The 21711-nt window shown below is 41.4% G+C and overlaps 1 protein-coding gene across 1 annotated transcript in view; it reads left to right on the forward strand.

Annotated features, from left to right (window-relative positions):
- The window catches only part of LOC115468078, a 36713-nt gene extending 15543 nt beyond the window's left edge, over nt 1–21170 (forward strand). Inside the window, exons 4-6 of the mRNA XM_030199600.1 lie at nt 1189–1329; nt 10216–10334; nt 20207–21170. Of these exons, the coding sequence (XP_030055460.1) occupies nt 1189–1329; nt 10216–10334; nt 20207–20449 (503 nt within the window). The 3' untranslated portion in view covers nt 20450–21170. The remainder of the gene's footprint in view (nt 1–1188; nt 1330–10215; nt 10335–20206) is intronic.
- The last annotated feature ends 541 nt before the right edge of the window (nt 21171–21711 follow it).

Below are 21711 nucleotides of genomic sequence, written 5' to 3' on the forward strand. Positions count from 1 at the left end.
GAATCCCCATAGACATTTGAACTCACTTTTTTGTCTGGGTCACTTTTCCATGGAAAATAACATGTGCAAAGTTGAAAATTCAATCTATCCATGTCATTCTCCTCCCTCCAACCCAAAGACACCCTGGGCAGAGGGAAAGGACCAACAGAGTTCTGAAGGGGGACTGGCTTTTTCAGTGAGAGTGGAGTGAATAAATGAATATTAAGCAACAATAGCTGTCAGCTCTACTAGCCCTAAGATGACAATTCTATAAATTGGCATCATGATTTAGTTGACTCAATGCCATGCGCTTAGCGCCAATTCTATAATGGAATTTTGGTGTCAAAATTGCATGATAGAATGCTAGCATAATTTGGCATTAAGTTAGGCACCAACGTTTACACCAACTCAATGGCAGTTGGAAATGTTGGTGCCTAATTGTGCCCTGAAGTGCACGCAACTTATAAGAACAAAAGAATAGCCATACAGGGTCAAATCAATGGTCCGTCTAGCCCAGAATCCTGTTTCCAACAGTGGCCAATCCAGGTCATAAGTACCTTGCAGAAAACCAAATAGTAGCAACATTCCATGCTACCAATCCCGGGCAAGCAATGGCTTCCCCCATGTCCATTGCAATTATGGACTATGAACTTTTCCTCCAGGAACTTGTCCAAACCTTTTTGAAACCTAGGTATGCTAACCACTGTTACTACGTCCTCTGGCAATGAGTTCCAGAGCTTAACTATTCTTTGAGTGAAAAGAATATACCTGATCCGTACCTAAATTAGTCATATGCTTTTACACCAGGTTTTATTTGGTATAAATGGCCGTGACTAAATTTAGTCGCAGGAACGGGCACTACACATATCCTATAAACCATGCCTAATTTAGGCAACGTTTACAGAATAGCATTACTTGTGGGGGGTTTTTCAGCACCTATTTTTTTTAGGCTCCCTGTATAGAATGTGGTCCAATTTGTGTAAACCATGCTTTACACTCAAAAACTCCTGTATAAACTTAGCCCCTTTCAATTCAAGGACATTGTGTGGAAGCCAACTAGAAATGTAAAATTTAATTAAATCTCTAAATTGATTATCAGAACATAGAATGCAAGCAAAAGCAGTCCATTCATGATATCAACTTTCTAATACCTTGAAAAGGCATTTTTATTAAAGATTACCATAGCTCATGGACTCTGAATTCTTTTAGGCCAGACTGCTGGACAAACTTGTCAAGACAGCCTGTCATCATCTGACAGTTACTGCACAATCTATGATGCCAATAAGAAGAATTGTATCATCTTGAATAATGACCAAGACCAACTGTTAATGTCAACTTGCAATGGAACTGGTAAGCAGCAAAATCCGTCTGTATTTTTACCCTGTTTCCAAAGAAAAAGAAGACTTATGAGATTGCTGTGTGTGTCTCTTTCTGTATGGGCCCCTAAGAATGTTTATGTTTAGTGTCCTATCCACAACAATTTTGGGAATAAGCCAGGGGCCATCAGGACTCAGACAGGAGTGTGTGTATGTGTGTGTGTGTGTGTAAGGTCTCGTTGTTTTCATCCAGTTTTTGATAAAATGTATCAATAGAAATCAAACAAAATAAAACATGGAAAAGAAAATAAGATGATACCTTTTTTATTGGACATAACTTAATACATTTCTTGATTAGCTTTCGAAGGTTGCCCTTCTTCGTCAGATCGGAAATAAGCAAATGTGCTAGCTGACAGTGTATATAAGTGAAAACATTCAAGCATTACTATGACAGCCTGACAGGGTGGGAGGAGGGGGGTGGGTAGGAAGTATGCATGGGGACATCAAAGCATATCATTGATATTCTAACAGGATGGGTGTGGATAGGTGAGGGGAGGGTGATCAACAGAGACATACAGCTTTATGGTTTATGATGGGCTAGGAACCCCAGATCCTTGTTAAGTCCTTTCTGTTGGGTGTTAAAATATTCAATCATTCTGACTTCAAAGGTCTTGCGTTCTTGTATGGTTTTAAAGTTACCTTTCAGGATTCTCACTGTGAAGTCACTGGTACAGTGTCCTGGTCCTGTAAAATGTTGACCAACAGGCGTGGGAACCCTGCTGGCACCAGTATTGTTCATATGATGTCTATGTAAATTGAATCTTGTCTTAAGCATCTGGCCTGTTTCTCCAATATAGCATCCTTCGTTACATTTTTTACACTGAATGATATATACCACATTGGAAGATGAGCAAGTGAAAGATCCCTTTATGTTGAATATCTTTCCTTTGTGGATGACTTTGGGGTCCTGTGAAATATTTTGGCATAGTTTGCAACTGGATAAATTACAGGGAAGTGTGCCCTTCTGTTCCTTTTCAGTCTGTGATGGAAGTTTACTTCTGATTAGCTTGTGTTTTAAATTGGGTGACTGTCGGAAGGCCAGTACTGGTGGGGATGGGAATATCTCTTTCAGTAATTCATCCTCCTGGAGTATAGGTTGTAGATCTCTTATGATTTTCCTCAGTTTTTCCAGCTCTGGATTGTATGTCACTACAAGCGGGATTCTGTCTGTGGATTTTTTCTTTTTGTACTGTAGCAGATTCTCCCTGGGTGTTTTGAGGGAGGAGGCAATATTCTTGGAGATTATTTTGGGGTTGTAGCCCTTCTGTTTGAAAGATTCAGTCAGGCTTTTAAGGTGTCTGTCTCTGTCCCCTGGGTCAGAGCAGATACGGTGGTATCTTGTGGCTTGGCTGTAAATGATGGATCTTTTTGTATGTGAAGGATGGAAGCTGGAGTTGTGGAGGTAGCTGCATCTGTCTGTGGGTTTCTTGTATATAGATGTTTGTATACAGCCATCACTGATTGAGACCGTGGTGTCCAAAAAATTGACTTTTTCTGGGGAGTAGTCAATTTTGAATCTGATTGTAGGATGGTATGTATTGAAGGCAGAATAAAATTGTTTCAGAGTTTCTTCACCCTCCGTCCAAATCATAAAAATGTCATCGATGTACCGGTAGTATTTTAGAGGTTTGGTCTGGTGTGTATTCAGAAATGTCTCTTCCAGCTCAGCCATAAAAAGGTTGGCATATTGGGGTGCTGTCCTGGTGCCCATCGCAGTGCCCATTATTTGCAGATAGATATCATTGTTAAAGTGGAAGTAGTTGTGAGTTAAAATGAATTTGATTAATTTTGTAATAGTTTCTGGTGAGTATTGATGGTCCAGTGTGGATTTTTTTAGGAGTCTTCCACATGCAGCTATGCCATCAGCATGTGGAATGTTGCTGTATAGTGATTCTACATCCATCGTGACCAGAAGGGTGTTAGGTGGTAGTTGCTTGATATTTTTCAATTTATTCAGAAAGTCTGTGGTGTCTTGTATGAAGCTGTTAGTTTTGTGTACGAGAGGTTTCAGAATTCCCTCTATGAATCCAGATATTTCTTCCGTGAGTGTGCCAATACCTGATATGATTGGTCTGCCAGGGTTTCCCGGTTTGTGGATCTTGGGTAGCATGTAGAATGTGCCCACGGAAGGTTGATTTGGTATGAGTTTCTTCAGGTGAGGTTGCTCTTGTGTAGGAAATGTTTTGATAAGGTCTTTCAGCTGTTTTGTGTAATCCTGTGTGGGGTCCTCAGTTAGTTTCCTGTAGTATTTATTGTAATAATTTAGAAATGCTACTATCTAAATCATGGTCTCCTCTTTTCTCAGAATGTGTGAAATGACATTGTTATGGTCTAAGAGGATTATGTACTAAACCATGTAGTGAATAATTTTCTGAGGCACTTGGGCACACAGAGCAGCATTTACTGTACTCAAATTGGGCCCTTATAAAAATTGGTTGGGGGTTTACTCATGTACAAATTAGGCACACAAACACATGGGGATAAGTTTATAACATGGTGTCAAAAACAATTCCTCAAAATGCACTTATGCCTATTTGATAAAGACTAACAAAAATAATGAAAAGACCCACCCCCAAAAGCTAACATAGAAACATGACGGCAGATAAAGGTCATATGACCCATCCAGTTTGCCATTCCCATTAACTCCTCCTTTCCCTAAGGGATCCCACATGCCTGTCCTATGTTTTCTTAAAGTCTGACACAGTCTTCATCTCCACAACCTCCACCAGGAGGCCATTCCATGCATCCACCACCCTTTCCACGAAAGAGTATTTTCTTAGATTCCTCCTAGGCCTATTTCTTCATAACTTCATCCTATGCCCTCTCATTCCAGAGTTTTCCTTCATTTGATAAAGGCTCATCTCCTGTACATTAATGCCACTGACGTATTTAAACATCTCTATCTTATCTCCTCGTTCCCGTCTCTGTTCCAGCGTATACATGTTGAGGTTCATGTGCCTTTCACTATATGTTTTATGACCGAGACCACTTACCAATTTAGTAGCTTCTTTCTGGACCGACTCCATCCTGTTTATATCTTTCCATATGTGCGGTCTCCAGAATTGCATGCAGTACTCTAAATGGGGCCTCACCAGAGACTTATACAAGGGCACTATCACCTCTTTTTCTTGCTGGTCATCCCCCTCCTTGTGCACCCAAGCATCCTTCTGACTTTGTCACCTTTTCTACATGTTTGGCCACCTTAAGGTCATCAGACACAATCACCCCATCCTGGTCTTCTTTCGTACACTTCACCCCCTATATTGTATCGTGCCCTTGGATTCTTGTAACCCAAGTGCGTGACCCTGCATTTCTTAGCATTAAATCTTAGTTGCCAATTATCTGACCATTCTTCAAGCTTTGCTAGATCCTTCTTTATGCCTTCTTCATCCACACCCTCCGGGGTGTCCACCCTATTACAGAGTTTGGTATCATCTGCAAAGAGGCAAACCTTACCAGACAACCCTTCCGCAATATCACACACGAAGATGTGAAAAAGAGATGGTCTGATGACCGATCCCTGTCGTTCACCACTAATAATATCCCTTTCCTTGGATCAAGCTCCATTTACTACTACCCTCTGTCTCCTCCCATTTAACCAGTTTTTAACCCAGTCAGACACTTTAGGTCACATACTGAGGGCATTCAGTTTATTAATCAGTCGCCTGTGCAGAACTGTGTCAAAGGCTTTGCTAAAATTCAAGTACAGCACATCTAGCGCCCCTCCCACATCCAATTGTTTGGTCACCCAGTCAAAGAAACCAAGCAGATTCATCTAACATGACCTGCCTCTAGTGAAGCCATGCTGCCTTGGGTCCTGCAGGCCATGCAATTCGAAAAACCTCACAATCCTCCACTTTAGAAGCGTTTCCATTAGTTTACTCACCACCAAGGTCAGATTGACAGGTCTGTAATTCCCAACCTCCTCCTTACTTCTGCTCTTGTGCAGAAGGACCACATCCGCCCTTCTCCAGTCCTCCGAGACCAATCCAGACTCTAAGGAAGCATTGAAGATGTCTGACAGTGGAGCTTCTAGAACATGTTCGAGTTCCTTGAGCACCCTTGGATATATCCCATCAGGCCCCATCACTTTGTCTACTTTTAGTTTAGCTAGTTCCTCATGAACGCAGTCTTCTGAGAATCAGTCCCTGTCTACCATCCATCCATCTGCATTAGCATTTGTTTTCTGCTGTCCTACTCCAGGCCTTTCATCCGCGATCACAGAACAGAAGTAATTGTTAAGCAGTTCAGATTTTCCTTATCAGCTTCTACTTATTCCTCCTCCTCCTCCTCAGATTTGAGCCACACAATGCTGTTGTGGCACTTTCTCCTGTCACTTATATATCTGAAAAATGTCTTGTCCCCCAATTTTACCATGTCGGCTATCTTTTCTTCCATTTGCCTCTTCGCTGTCCTGAAAGCTTTTCCTGTTTTAGCTTTTACAGGTATCTGTCTGTCTTCCTCTTTCTGAGTCCTCTTGTAATGTATGAAGGCTAATCTTCTTTCCCTTACCTTTTCAGCTACTACGTTCGAGAACCAGAGCGGTCTTCCTTTCCTCTTAGTTTTATGTAGTTTTCTAACATAAAGTTTGTCGCCTTTAAGATGGCTCCTTTAAGTTTCGCCCATTGCTGTTCTACTTCCTTCAGCTGTTCCCATCCAACTAACTCTTTCTTGAGAAATTCTCCCATCTCGGCAAAGTTATGTCTTTTGAAATCTAGGACCTTCAAACTCAAATAAGCCCTTTCCTCCTTTGTCTTGATATTGAACCACACCATTCAGTGATCACTAGATGCCAAATGATCTCCCACCGTAACATCAGGTCTAAAATAGCTGCATCCTGCATTGGTTCCATCACCCACTGCTAAAACAATTCTTCCTGTAGAGAATCCAAGATCTCTTTGCTTCTAGATGACCCCACAGCAGGGACGCCCCAATTTATTTATTTATTGTATTTGTATCCCACATTTTCCCACCTTTTTGCAGGCTCAATGTGGCTTACAATTCATCATGAGTTGTGGAAATCTGTCTGAAAAAATACATTTAGTATAATTGACATCTGGCATATTAAAATCATCTATCAGTAGTACTTCCCCTTTCCTAGCTATCTAGTGGATGTCTTCAATTAAGTCTCCGTCCAATTCTTCTGACTGTGATGACCTGTATATTACACCAATGTAAATATATTTTCCTTTTCCTCTTTCCAGTTTAACACACAGTGTTTCTTCCTTACCCCATGTGTCCTGCAGGTCTATCACTTTAATATTATTCTTAACATATAATGCCACCCTTTTTTCCTACCCTGTCTTTCCTGAGTAGATTATAGCCAGGTATAACTATATCCCAGTCATGGTTCTCCTTGAACTACGTCTCCGTGACCACCACTAAATCCAAGTCAACTTCTATCATTGCAGCTTCTAGATCTACACATTTGTTTCCCATACTACAGGCATTGGTATACAAGGCTCTCCAAATGTTACTCTTTTTTCCACTTTCTATAAGGGTATTTGGTGTCTTATCTTCCTGATGGTTATTAATGACTTTGGGGCTTTTCTCACCCATCCCCAGCAAATTTAGTTTAAAGCCTTCTTTAGTACATTAACAAGTCTGGTATTGAAGACACTTCATCCCTTCCTTGAGAGATGGACCCCATCACTACTCAGTAGTTCTTGGAAAATCATCCCATGGTCCAGGCACCATCATTTCGGCCTTTACCTTCAACAGGAAAGATGGATGAGAACACCGCCTGTGCAACTAAGTGCTTCACCTTCTAACCCAGAACCACGAAGTCACGTTTGATATCTTCACTAGCAGTATCATTCGTGCCAACATGGATGAGCAGCATAGGATAGTGGTCAGTAGACTTGATGAATCTAGGCAATCTTTCTGCTACATCTCGAATCTTGGCACCAGGCAGACAGAACAACTCCCTGGACATCATGTCTGGTCAGCGTATGGGCACCTCATTGCTTTACTAAACATCACATATCACTTAGAATAGACAGGTCATATGTCATAACTTCTGGTATTCTATGTTACGTGTTTAGTACCCCCTGCCCACGTGAACATACTCCTGCAAACTGCATGGTATCGAAGTTATGCGCATAGTTACAGAAGAGTGTGTAGCCAGCTTTCCAACATTTATACACTTATGTGCACCCATTGACGCATATATGCCAGTATTATGGTCATTTACACCTGTATTTACCACATAAATTACCCTTATAGTGCCTCCCCTTACTCAATATTCCCCAATTCTATAACATGTCACCTACACTTAAACACAGGTTGCACACATAAATTTATAAAATATGTCATCTATGCGCAGAAGTGCACATTCTTTAGTACATGACATGAGCCCCCAAGTTTTTCTTTCTGTTTTTTTTTAATTTCTGCAATTTCAAATTAAATCAAGCAATAGAACTTGTACAGAAAAGCCATGTAGGTAAAGTAAAAGAATTTGTATCACATGTAAATAAAAGAAGCATTACAGCCTGATCATGGCTGAAGTCCACTATATATGGATCCAAGATTCAGAAAGAAAGCAATCAATACAAACAGAAAAAAAAAAAAAAAGAAGAAATCTAACTGTTGCCCACTTAAAGGGACAATTCATTGAGAGCTCATTTAAGATGGGGAAGAAGAAGGCAGGGCCTCAACATCAGCAGTGTTAGTCGCCAGATAAGCAATCAGTTTTTCAATGAAGCACAGAAACCGTGTCACAGCAGTCAGGGATGTATTATTTTATTTGCGGTCGAAAGAAGTGAAAGATTATTGGTTCAGGTTTGACTGAAAAGAGAATGATCATGCATTGAAGTCTGTTTATGTGAACATGAGAATGAACAGAAACCAAAGACTGATTTTTGTAGCTGATATTTTTTGCAGTATGATTGCAGGCTGTTTTGCTGCAATTTTATTTATTCACTTACACATTAAGCGCCCCTATCAAAAGACAAAGTTATTTACAGCATTTAAAATATAATTTATTTATTTGTTTGAGATACGAGCCACACCTGGGTTCTTGCTTGATCATTTTGCAATGCCGAGAGAGCCCCTCCTAAGGAAGAGAGCTACCTCGCTGGCCCAGAAAGGTTGCATAGTGTTGTTATCAGAGACCCTAAACTTGGCACAAGGGAGATCATTGATTATCACTGTTATCTCTAGCAAAACCGGGGATCCAAGAAATGGATTCTCGTAATGGGTTAATGTTTCAGCAGAGTTGGGAAACTTTCTGGAATTCCTTGCCACACATAACTAGTAGCAGGATTTTAAATATTGTTTCCCCCTGGGAACAGAGAGATTAGGACTTAAATCTTGTAACACCTGGGAGACCCTCTATTCCCAGGAGAGTCAAAAAGAAAACTTGTAAAATAAGATATGGGTGGTGGAGGGACTTTCACATTAATGTGTGTGTTTGTGTGTTGTTTTATTTTTTGTTGTTGTTAATATTTTTTATTTATTTTTTGTTTGGGAGGATGAAGGGAGGGACAGACAGCCTAAGAGATTTAAAATGGTCAATAACGCTGAAGATGGTAGGGGACTATCCTGCTTATTTTTGAAGGAGAAGGGTGCCCATCTTCCGACACAAATCGGGAGTTGGGCGTCTTTCTCCTAAGGTCGCCCAAATCGGCATAATCGAAAGCTGATTTTGGGCGTCCTCAACTGCTTTCTGTCAGGCTTATTTTCAAAAGAGAAGGACGCCCATCTTTCAACACAAATTAGAAGATGGGCGTCCTCACAGGGTCGCCCAAATCGGCATTCGTAGTGCACTGGTCCCCCTGACATGCCAAGACACCAACTGGGCATCCTAGGGGGCACTGCAGTGAACTTCAGAAATTGCTCTCAGGTGCATAGCTCCCTTACCTTGTGTGCTAAGCCCCCCAACCCCCCCCCCAAAAAAAAAACCCCACTCCCCACAACTGTACACCACTACCATAGCCCTTATGGGTGAAGGGGGGCATCTCTACATGTGAGTACAGTGGGTTTGTGGTGGGTTTTGAAGGGCTCACATTTACCACCACAAGTGTAACAGATGGGGGGATGGGCCTAGGTCTGCCTGCCTGAAGTGCACTGCACCCACTAAAACTGCTCCAGGGACCTGCATACTGCTGTCATGGAGCTAGGTATGACATATGAGGCTGGCATAGAGGCTGGAAAAAATATGCTGGCTCCTCCCATGACCAAATGGCTTGGATTTGGTCGTTTCTGAGATGGGCGCCCTCGGTTTCCATTATCGCCGAAAATCAGGGATGACCATCTCTAAGGTCGACCTAAATTTTGCGATTTCAGTGTCCCCGACCGTATTATCGCAACGAAAGGTGAGCGCCCATCTTGTTTCAATAATATGGGTTGCCACGCCCATTTCCGGGGCGCCCTTAGAGATGGGCATCCCCGTTCGATTATCCTGACATATGAGTCCAAGTCCTCATGCCACAAGAATATGGTCTTTTATTTACTTTTGGAATATTATAAAGTGTTTCTATGCTTGATGATCATTGTGTAGTAATGGAGGAAAGGGGAGGTAGGGAGGGTAAAGTTATTTGGAGTAGAATGTTAAACCAGAACTATTCTTCTAGTTTTCATTTATAAGAGCTGTTGTGATATGATTGTAAAGTTCTTTGAATATTGTTTAAATATCCCATTTTCAAGTAAAAAAAAATAAAATAATATACATCAGCACCGAAATCATCTGTAATCACACATTCATTTAAATGAAATCCCTGAGGCACACTAAGGCCAGCTACAAATGATATCATAATTATGTAAGGCAACCTTCATTGACGCTCTCCAAGCTGCCACTGGAAACATCAACTATGATCTTATAATCTAAAAATTGTCTTTTACCATTTTGTTTTTCCAACAGAGCCAGCAAAGTTTATTAAAATTATAAAACCAACACGGGATTGCAAAATACAGGTTGCTCTGAAAATTCAAGGGACCAACCGCTTCCTGAGCGCAGGTACTACTGGATTGGTAGTGAAGGTGAGTAGCAATTCACTAGTGCTAAAAAAAAAAAAATCGGTCCTTATGTAGCTTTGATTTCTGAGCAAGCACAAAAGGAAATGGATTTATGATAAAATAAATAGTCAAATGAGATTTCCAGGTCAAATTGTTGTTTATTTTCAGGATCTTCTATAATTACTTTCAAATCAAATGACATAGGATGGCGGTAATGTTACCTAAGTACCTGCACTCAAGATTTGAGAGCTTATATTTTTTAATTTTATTTTATTCACAATGCAAGAAATTACAAAGCAATACAATTCTATTAATATGCAAACTTTTTTCAGAGATGAGGAAACATTAGAACTAGAGGTCATGAATTAAAGTTGCAGGGTGGGAGATCTAGGAGAAATATCAGGAAATACTTTTCATGGAAGGAGTATTGGATGCCTGGAATGCACTTCTGTGAGAGGTTGTGAAGAGAAATAGTGATGGGATTCAAGAATGCATATGATAAACACAAAGGAACACTATAGAAAAAGGATAGAATGCAATTAGAGCAAAATTTAAATGACCCCATAACTGGAGTGAGCTTTGATGGCAGCTTCAGAGGTTGGGAAGTAAGACCAAAGCTGGGCAGAGTTCTTTGGTCTGGGTCCTGTAAACGACAAAAACAGATCAGGTTAGAGGCTGGAGTGGGCTTCGATGGCAACTCCAGTAGTTAGGGATCGGGAAGTAGGACTGGTGCCAGCCAGTCTTCTACGGTCTGTGCCCCAAAACTGGCAGGGAGAGACAGATAAATTATACTCATGGAGAAGTGGAACCTGTGCAGACTGCCATATTCAACTCTGGCCATCTTGATGGACAGAGTGAATGGACTGTGTGGGTCTTTATCTGCAACATTTACTAAGTTACTATGGGGCTTATTTTCAAAGCACTTAGACTTCCAGGGGCAGACTGAGTGTACTCTGGGCCCCCCCACAGTGAGGGTACTCTGCTCCCATCGTGCTGCCCACCACCCCTCCACCCCCAGCTCCCACACACTACTGCCTGCCCTACCTTTAAGGACCATGGTGATGTAGTGGCTTCTTCGGGGGCAGGAAAGAACTCCATTGTTTGCTGGCCTCTGCTGCTGCTTCTCCTCCCAGTGCAACTCCATGCTTTCAAAATAGCTGCCAAGACTTCTCGCAGTAGTCTCAGCATCCATTTTTAAAATATGGCAGTACCGCTGGGGAGAATATCGGCAGTGGCCACTAGACTACCAGGGCTCTGGGGGGCTGTATTGTGTGGCAGTGGGTAACTAGGCAGAGCCTCTGGGTCCCCTAGAGCCTCTGAGCCCGAATGGTTAGTTTGCCCCTGGGCTCATTTTTGAAAGAGAAGGATGTCCATCTTTCAACATAAATCAGAAGATTTGGAGTGGAGGAGTGGCCTAGTGGTTAGGGTGGTGGACTTAGTTCCTGAGGAACTGAAGAACTGAGTTTGATTCCCACTTCAGGCACAGGCAGCTTCTTGTGACTCCGGGCAAGTCACTTAACCCTCCATTGCCCCATGTAAGCCGCATTGAGCCTGCCATTAGTGGGAAAGCGCAGGGTACAAATGTAACAAAAAAAAAAAAGATGGACGTCCTTCTCCCATGGACATCCAAATCGGTATAATCGAAACCTGATTTAGGACGTCTCCAACTGCACTCCGTCACAAGGATGGCCAAAGTTCAAGGGGGCATGTCAGAGGCATAGCAAAGGTGGGACGTGGACATCTTTGACCCATAATCAAAAAAAACACTTGGACGTTTTCACGCGGACCTGTTTTTCTTATGACTAAGGCACAAAAAGGTGCCCGAAATGACCAGATGACCACCGGAGAGAATCAGGGATGACCTCCCTTTACTCCCCTAGTGGTCACTAACCCCCTCCCACCCTCAAAAAACAGCTTTAAAAATATGTCATGCCAGCCTCAGATGTCATACTCAGGTCCATGACAGCGCATGCAGGTCCCTGGAGCAGTTTTAGTGGGTACTGCAGTGCACTACAGACAGGCGGACCCAGGCCATACCCCCCTAACTTTTACATTTGTGGAGGGAACAGCAGGCTCTCCAAAACCCACCACAAACCCATATATAGGTGTCCCCTTCACCCGTAAGGGCTATGGTAGTGGTGTACAGTTGTCAGTAGTGGGGTTTGGAGGGGGGAGCTCAGCACACAAGGTAAGGGAGCTATGTTCCTGGGAGCAATTTATGAAGTCCACTGCAGTGCCCCCTAGGGTGCCCGGTTGCTGTCCTGGCATGTCAGGGGGGCCAGTGCACTACAAATGCTGGCTCCTCCCATGACCAAATGGCTTGCATTTGGCCATTTTTGACATGGACGTCTTTGGTTTCAAAAATCGCCAAAAGTCAGAAACGTCCATGTCTAGGGATGACCAAATCTAGGGACGTCCAAATTTAAGAATTTGGATGTCTCTGACAGTATTCTCGAAGTGAAAGATGGATGTCCATCTTGTTTCGAAAATACGGGTTTCCCCGCCCCTGGATTTCGCCATTTTGCAAGGAGGTCCCTTTTGAAAATGCCCCTCTATGTAACTTTGTAAGTTTAAGTGCTTTGAAAATATGCATCTATGTATGTTAACTGGGCTGCTATGAGGTTATAATAATAAGCCTTGGTGGTACAAGTACAAAAGAAATAAAGAAAATAATTTGGAACTGTTAACTACCCTCCACAGTTACTTGTGTGAGGAATATGTATTTACCAAACAAATTGGCGTGTTGGGTTTACAAACTTTTTTGAAGGATCTTGCCCAGACTATATAATGAAAGAATTTACTTTTCCTGTGTTTCCCTTAACTTCCAGAGCGGGAAGTTCACGTCTTTATTTTCCTTCTATATTTGGCATTAGATATTTTAAAAAGTTAGTATCTTTCATATATGAAGCATTTCAATTAATCTTAGATCTTAAAACTATGCCCACATACAGTACATCTTTTTGTAAAAATTTGAAAACTTATTTTTAACAAAGTATATTGATTTGTATTATTCCTTTTTATGTTTATTAATTTTGTATTTTGTAAATCTGCTTTGAGTCGACTTTATTGGGGGTTGGCGAACTATAAATACTGACCCATCATCACTTTTCTTGAACTCGGGGGGGGGGGGGGGGTGATAAGGGGTGTGGAACTGGTGCTTTATACCCAAAGCTTTGACTACCAGTTGCACTACCTGGAAAATGAAGGGAGTACCGTTATTACTGGAGAGCCAAATAGGAACTCCCCAGGAAGGAATAAAATGTTGGGTTGGCTTCTTGGTCACTGTAATTGCGTCTGCCTTGTGGCAAGGAAATGCTTCAATCCATCCTGACAATAAACACAGTTACTAGACAATACTCAAATCCTTGATATTTAGGCAGATAATCCACCTGCAAATTCAGAAAAGGTCCTAAAGATACAGGATTGTTTCTTTGAATGCTGTTTACAGACCAGGCAAATAGCACATATGTCTTCTACAAGTTTGGCAAAGTTGGGGTTATATCAATCTTCAGAAAATTTATAAATTATCCCTCCTCTGCCCTCGTGTACCTGATCATGGTACACAGAGGCAACATGTGGGAGCAGGGCATCAGGGAGAACCACATGGCCAGTGTGGATCTTCCTATATAAATTTTGTTTCTTTTAAGTCAAGAAATGGCCCTATATGTTATACATATAGTTTTTTTTTGTTTGTTTCTTGAAATTAAATACGAAACCAAATAAATGAGGGAAATTCAAAAAATACATGCACTATTCACTTCACCCATGGCAGTGCTGATCAATATTTCAAATTCTTACAGACGTTTTAGCTAGAATAACAAGGGGAATGGGAAAGCTATTTCATATAGCACTTCTGAGCAACAACTGTCTCTCCTAAAAACTTAACAACCCAAAACTTAAGAGCAAGGTACTTGTACACACAGAAACACACAAACCAGACTGACACACACAGCACAACGCATATACCTCTGGAAAAGGAAACCCTAGACCAACCTCTCAGCTATAACTGTTTTTTGATCATGTATTTTGCAACTGGGTCCCAGCATTCACACTGAGAAAATTCCTGAGCATTAAAAAAACACAAGGCTCTTACCTTCTGAGGCACCCCGGGAGTGAAAACAATTATCACTAGTACCTTGCCTTGAGAAGCTTACTCTTCTTCACAGGCCCCTCAACTACAAATAAACAATTTAGTTCACATTGATCTGACCTTCTCCTAAGATCAGTGGAAAAAGCTAAGAGCAGAACACTTCTCCCATGTAAGCTAAAGTTAATTTTTCTAACATTATTTCAGACTAGAAATGTGGATCTGGAAAACTTAGGGTTAACAATAGCAAATAGCCCTAAGATCCCTTTGGCATGCTTCCCTCAATTTATTTATCCCTTCTAGGCTAATGTTGTCTCAGCAATTTAGCCAGAATGAAATCTTGTTAAAAGATGGCAGAGTCCTTAAAAATTGCAGGTTCAAGATCCCATACCCCCATGTATGCGCATAACACCTTTTATAGCGTTCCCCAGCAGCATCTCATCTGAAAATATGACAGCATGCATTTATTAGGGAAATCCCACTTATCATGCAAATGTGAGAAGGATAGGAATTTACTGAAGCCATATTCCACTAATGGTCTTAAATGTGTACAGCCCTAAAGATAGATCTACCCTATCAGAAGGGAAATTAGTAGTGCCTTCCATTAGCAAAAATGGAAATACTTCTGACCTTTTCACTTGCGTATTTCTCCACCCTTCAATGGGCATCAAAAATTTTACTCTATGCTTATACTCCAAGCTTTGATCCTCCTGGGCATGAAGTAAGTTCAAAAATTTAAATGGATAGCTCCATCCCTCTGGTCATCCCGTTGAAGTACATTTCACCCTCTCTGTATATCCCTAATGAACCCATCTCATGATGACTGCATCATTATACATTCTAATATTCAGTACATTAAGGCCCCCTTGGGTCTTTTCTAGAGTTAATTTAGCTAAACTAATCCTTGCTTGACTGGCACTCCATATGAATCTGGTAACAATCCAGAGAAATTGCAGTTCATCTGCACGTTTTATCCAAATTGGGAAAGTCTTAAGGGGGTACAATAATTTAGGTGTAAGCTCCTTTGTTTGTATACCAGGCACTGGCCTGGTATAAGCCCTGGAAGCTGGTTTGAAAGGGGCATTCCAAAATGTACGTGCACTGTTATAGAATATGGGCTAGTGTGCATAAATATACGCATGTGGATTTATGCCATGTTTTCATCTGGTGTAAATAGATGCACATAGATTTAGATACTGCAAATTCCACCTAAGGCATATTCTATAAACCGTTCCTAAATCTAGGCACCACTTATAGAATATGCTTAGGCGGAAATGTTTACCGTGTGGAATTTTTAGGCGCCATATATAGAATCCCCTCCCCCCCTTTGGGAGTAATTCTACATTAAAGATGCTTCGTTAGTTGTTATTTATTTATTTACTTATTTACTGCCTTTTTGAAAGAATTCATTCAAAGCGGTGTACAGTAAGTATAAATCAAACATAAACAATAGACAATTACAGCAGTAAAAATATATTCAAATAATACAAAGTATGGCATAGTATACTAATGTTTATAATACTAACATATATGCGCACACAGGTGCACACACGTGTACATACACACCTAAGTGCTATTCTAGCACTACATACATTTTTCTACTAACATGTACCCAAGGGCAGAGTCTGAGCAGGGCACGAAGTTATAAAATATTCTAAGTTATGCGTGTATTGCCTGCATTTAGGTGCAAACACTTGTAGCAACTGTATGCACATATATAACCAGTTCTACTACGATTCTAGAAAGAGAACTAGGTACCTCCTTTCTTTATAGAATGTGCCCTCAGTTATAGATTTACCCCTTTTTGCATGCAAAACCTTTTTTTACAGGAAGGAAATGCTTTATAAAATTACCCCAAGATTGCAGTTGCCGATTCTACTGTCATCTGTACTTATAAATGTGGGGTAATTATTTAACCTTGCAATTATGGCTTTTCAAAATGCAAAGCAAGGCACAAGTGTGAGAGCAGAATGCAACTGCGATACAGACCACTGACAAAGAATGATTTTACATACAGTGTGCGCACACATGGAATACAGCAGAACACATACTAATCTGATTCTTTCATAACTGGGGTCAGATATTATAGATAATTTTGAGTTGGAACAGCCCTCCTAAAAGCTCTTTTTATCATTTGAAAGGGGTAGCCAGGCTTTCCTTGTCCTTCACTTAAGCCTGTTATTCAGCAATAGTTAAAAAGAGCCTGTGCAGATACAAGAACTGTCCCACTCAGATGTTATCCCGTGGACTTACAGGTTGATGGCCATAGAAGGCGGTTTTTAACACTGCTTTTACTTTATACTGAGTTCATAGGTGGTCGGCGGCCCAACTGTTTGGGGAGGCTAAAGGGGGTGGGGTTAGGGTGGGGGTCAGGGGTGGAGCTTAAATCCATAATTGTCTGATAACACACAGAAAAAATAAATAAATAAAAATAAAAGTCACAATTAATACCTTTTATTAAATTTAGATATTAGATATGTATCATATGTCAAAGAATAAAGTGGTTGCTCAAAGCATATTCTAAGCACAATCGCTCAACTGCAAAACACTATGCACAACTTTGTGCAAAAACACACTCAGAACCTTACTGTTCCATAAATATTACACTGGGCAGAACCTAATACACCAATATACCACCCATACGGAAAATGCAGACCGTCGACAATATGAAACAAGGGATCATATCATCACAATTCTCATGAAGAGCCACAAAACACCCTAATTCATGTTTAATGTGGGATAAAATGCCATAAATAAGTAAATAAATATAAACTTTTAATGTTGAGCACCTGATTCTCAAAGTGGACATATTCCAAACACTATAATGAAAATAAAATGATCTTTTCTACCTTTGTTGTCTGGTGATTTTTTCTGATCATGCTGGCCCAGTATCCGATTCTGTTGCTATATGTCCTCAGTGCAGGTCAGGAAGTCATCCTCATTAAATATCTCCCTGGCAACACAGGACACCTTCAGCCAACCACTGCTCTCCCAGCAGTAAGGTAAACAAACCATAAACCAATTTCTACAACTGCTTACAAAAGGCTAGAGGGCTTTCACTGCAGCTCCTGCTGTGAGGATGGAGGTAAATCAACAATTTAAACTCCTCAGAGCACAGCAGGGGAGGCTTAGCCTGTCCAAGCCTCTTATACCTGGCGCCTATGACTGAATTGATAATGTCTCAAAGTATCTTAAATATCTTAATAACCCAGAAAGCATTTTCCTGCTGATGAAAGTACTTTCAAACTGCAAGTTTGAATCATTCTGATTACCATTTTAGAAATTAGTATATTATCACTTTGGATTCCTTCATCTTCTCCTCCCATGCCCATCCCCACTTCCCAGTCTGGCATCCTTTCCTAAGTCTCTTACTATCACTGGTTCCCCCTTCCCACTTTCATTCCTATCTCGCAAATGCTGTCATCTTTCCCTTTTTCAAACCTCTTTCTTCCTACAGCTATCTTTGTGCCCTCCTCTCCCCTAAATTGTAATTTTGCCTCTCAATTTTCTCTCTGTCTTCCCACTCCCCCTCTTTCCCCTTCCTCACCCCTCGCTTCCTATTCTTGTTTTCCCTTCTTTCACATGCTCCCTTCCTCTTCCCTTTCACTGCATTCTAATAAACACTGTTGCTCTCTTCTTTCTCTGTCCCCAGTACACTCACACTCAAATACTCATTTCATCCAGGTGTTTGGTCATCTCTATTGCACTTTACCCACCTTGTATCTTGTGCTTATCCGGATTCTTACTCTTTTGATCACCCCTCACTCAACCCACACTCTTGCTCACTCTTTTCACTGCCCCCAACACATATTATTGCTTTCTCATCCTACTTTCCCTAACACATTCTTTAATTTTCTTCTCCCTGACCCCACACTTACATTCTTGCTCCTCCTCTCAAGTCTCACACACACATACTCTCACACATGCACATACATATTCTACTGCTCTTTCCCCTTGTTGCCCTCCACATAGGACTACCATATTTTCGGAGACAAAAAAAGGACAAAAAAATAAAATACTGCCCTGCCACATCCCCACCACAGAGTCACCTTGACCCCCCCCCCCCCCCCCCCCAAGAAAACCAGATTCTATAAGCAGTGAAAATACTGATAAAAGTAACAGAAATGCATTTTCAGACTTGTGCTTGAAGTCTCGGCAGCCATTTTCAAGAAGCGGCAGAGGGCAGGTCAGCTGCAGTGGACAGGCAAGAGTGGGGTTCCTTCCAGCCCCAAAGAGGCCACTAGACCACCAGGGCATGCCATGATAGGTTCGGGGAAATAGAGAAGGCCTGCCTGCATCAGCCAGCCCCCAGCCCAGAAACCCGTACAAATAGGCTGGCTGGAAAAAAACACTCGGACCCCCGACAGTCCTCTGCAAAGGAGGACATACCCTGAGAGATCTGGATGTATGGTACCCTACCTCCACATTCTTTCACTCATTCACTCCTCTCCCTCTTCTCCTACCTACTTTCCCCCTGTGCTGTTTGCAGGAGGTGGAAAATATTATTCCCACCTCTCACTGTTGATTTGATTTTGTCCAGCAAACTGAGGCAATCAGAAGAGAGAGGCAGGGAAGAAGCTGACACAGCATCCTGAGAGCTTTCACCCTCTTCCGCTGTTGTTCATCTATAGGCCGATGCTCAGAACTCTGTTGCTATAGGAAACAGTGCTTGAGAATAGTGCAGGAACAGTGCAGAAAAATAGCTTCCCGATACTCAACACTAATTGCATTGTGAGACCAAAAGAAAGGGGGAGGAACATGCCTGGAGCATGTGCACAAGATTTTTGCAGTAAGCGCGGCTCTTGTGAGCATGCCTAGGCAAACCCAGCACCGTTCCTCTGCACCTTTAAATAATAAGCCTTTTAATTTTTTTTCCCACTGGAAGACTTATATTTAAGCACAGACAACAGGCACCAACATGTGCTTTCATTTTTGGCTTTGCATGGACTGGCACACTTATGTTTCTCACTCCAGAGCTTAGAGGCTTATAGGGGCTTCCTTCCAAATTCAATCAAACTGGTAGATTTTAAGGAGGAAATCATGGGAAATCCTTTCTTCAGACACCCTAATGCCAGCTCCAAGCTGGAGTTAGGTTTCCAGCGGTTAGGGCAGCTTAGTTTTGTGTACTGTTCTCTGAGCATTTGGGAAGGAATATGAAATCGCCTCATTAACATCTGTTTGACCTTATTTAAATGCTATTTTATATATTTCATTTATATCCCGTCTATTAACTAGCACTAAACTTTGGCACACGTTTCTTGTGCTAGAGCCCTCTGAACATTCTGCTCGGGATAACACCGGCACTAGTCCAGCACTAATGGGCTCTAGCACCGGCGTTAGGTTCTGAGTTTTGGCCCGCCAGTGCTCAGAAAAGATGGGCAAAATAGCATACATATATTTAAAAATTAAATACGGTATATTGGATTTGTTTACCTTCCCTGACCTAAGCACATCACAGAGAACATCTCTAACCCAGTTGGAAGCCTGGTAGAGAAGGTCAGTTTTCAGCTAGAACAGTTTTCCTAGATATACAAATCTTTCATAAATGCAGTTAATAAATCCCAATAAATAAACAAATATTAAAATAGATGTGCAGTATTTACCCAGGGATATATCTGAGGAAACTATCTCCATCCCCCCAAGGTTTGGCTTCAGAGGCGGTTTCCCTTCCTACAGTCTGCAACCTAGAAGTTACCCCCTGAGGAAGAAATAGAATGAAATTGTACAAGAGATTTTTAAAAATTGCAAACTGATACAAAAACAAGAAGAGTGTCTTACATTTCTAATTAACATACATTTCATTTTGCAGGAGATGACAAATTTAGACAATGAGGAGAACTTCTTCTATCAAAAGCCAGCTGGATCTGTCATGCAATTTGAATCAGTTGCTTGTCGAGGCTCTTACATTGGCAGCCAAGAGAATGGAATGGTCATGCTGGTAGACAAAGATCAATGTCAGAAGTGTACCACTGAATTTATCCTTTGCTGCGGAGAACAAAGTAGTCATAAGCAAGATCAATGGACAGAACAACAACGTAACCAGAAGAAATAGCTGAGGTGGTAGGACAGAAAGTTGATGGCTCTCCTGCCACAGACACCCCTGTGGGAAAACTTGGATTATGTAATCTAACCTCTTACCCCCTCTCTATGGGGTCCTTTTACTAAGGTAAGCTAACAGATTTAGCATGTGCTAGTGATGACACCCATAGGTGTATAATGGGTGTCTTTATTATTAGCGCATGGTAAAAACATTAGTGCACCTTCGTAAAATGACCCCTGTGTCTATCTGTAATAATAACAAACCAACCACCATGTTACAACCAAAAAGTAGGTGCACTTACCTAAGCAATGTGTGTGTGTGTGGGAGGGAGGGGGCTGGCAATATTTAGAGTTAAGGGTAGAGCAAATATCTATGGCACTCATCAGGTGCTACAAATTTTATAAGGACCTTGAGCACGTGGAACAGAGAGGAGGGTGCAGTCGGGCAGTCTGCATGCACAAGCTAGCCCTTGTCAAATTGTCTGGGATATACACACGTACAAAGGGCTTGATTTTTATAGCAGGAAACCTATTGAAGTCCAAGAAGGTGTGTATTTTGGTGGCAGTTCTATAACTTGGCCCCTCATTGTAGACACCCCACTGCCCTGTGCTGAACTCAGACTCTATAACGGCATATGGACCTGCCTAAGCTGTTTTACAATACTAGCAAAAGTTGGAGTGGAGGAGTAGCCTAATGATTAGTGCAGTAGACTTGAAATCCTGGGGAACCGGGTTCAATTCCCACTGCAGCTCCTTGTAATCCTAGACAAATCACTTAACCCTTCATTGCCCCATGTACAAAAAAAATCCCCTTAGATTGTGAGCCCACTAAGGACAGAGAAAGTACCTGCATATAATGTGTACATCTAATAGTACTATAGAAATGATAAGTAGTTGGCACTGGCACACCTTATTACACCTGTTCCATGGCTGGTGAAAATGGTTGTGCCTAATTGCACCAAGTGACACACACTTGACTAACAATAATCTGTAACTTGCATGTGTTACTTAATGCCATGCCCATTCTCCTCCAATCTAACTGCCCATGTTGCAGTTACACACTATAGCACATAAGTGCTACTTTATAGAATAGTGTCTAGGGCTCTTACATGCAAAACTGGCAATTAGAGGCACATAACTCTAGGCCTGAACTTATAGATCTGCCCCTTATATGCCTATAGCACTACTTGTCTTTATAAAATAGAAGGTGTACATACCATCTCTAAAATGTTTTAATCGTGGGAGAGAAAACACCTTTCGAGTTCTGGAGTAATC

Source organism: Microcaecilia unicolor, chromosome 4, assembly GCF_901765095.1.
Source record: "Microcaecilia unicolor chromosome 4, aMicUni1.1, whole genome shotgun sequence".
Lineage (NCBI taxonomy): Eukaryota > Metazoa > Chordata > Amphibia > Gymnophiona > Siphonopidae > Microcaecilia > Microcaecilia unicolor.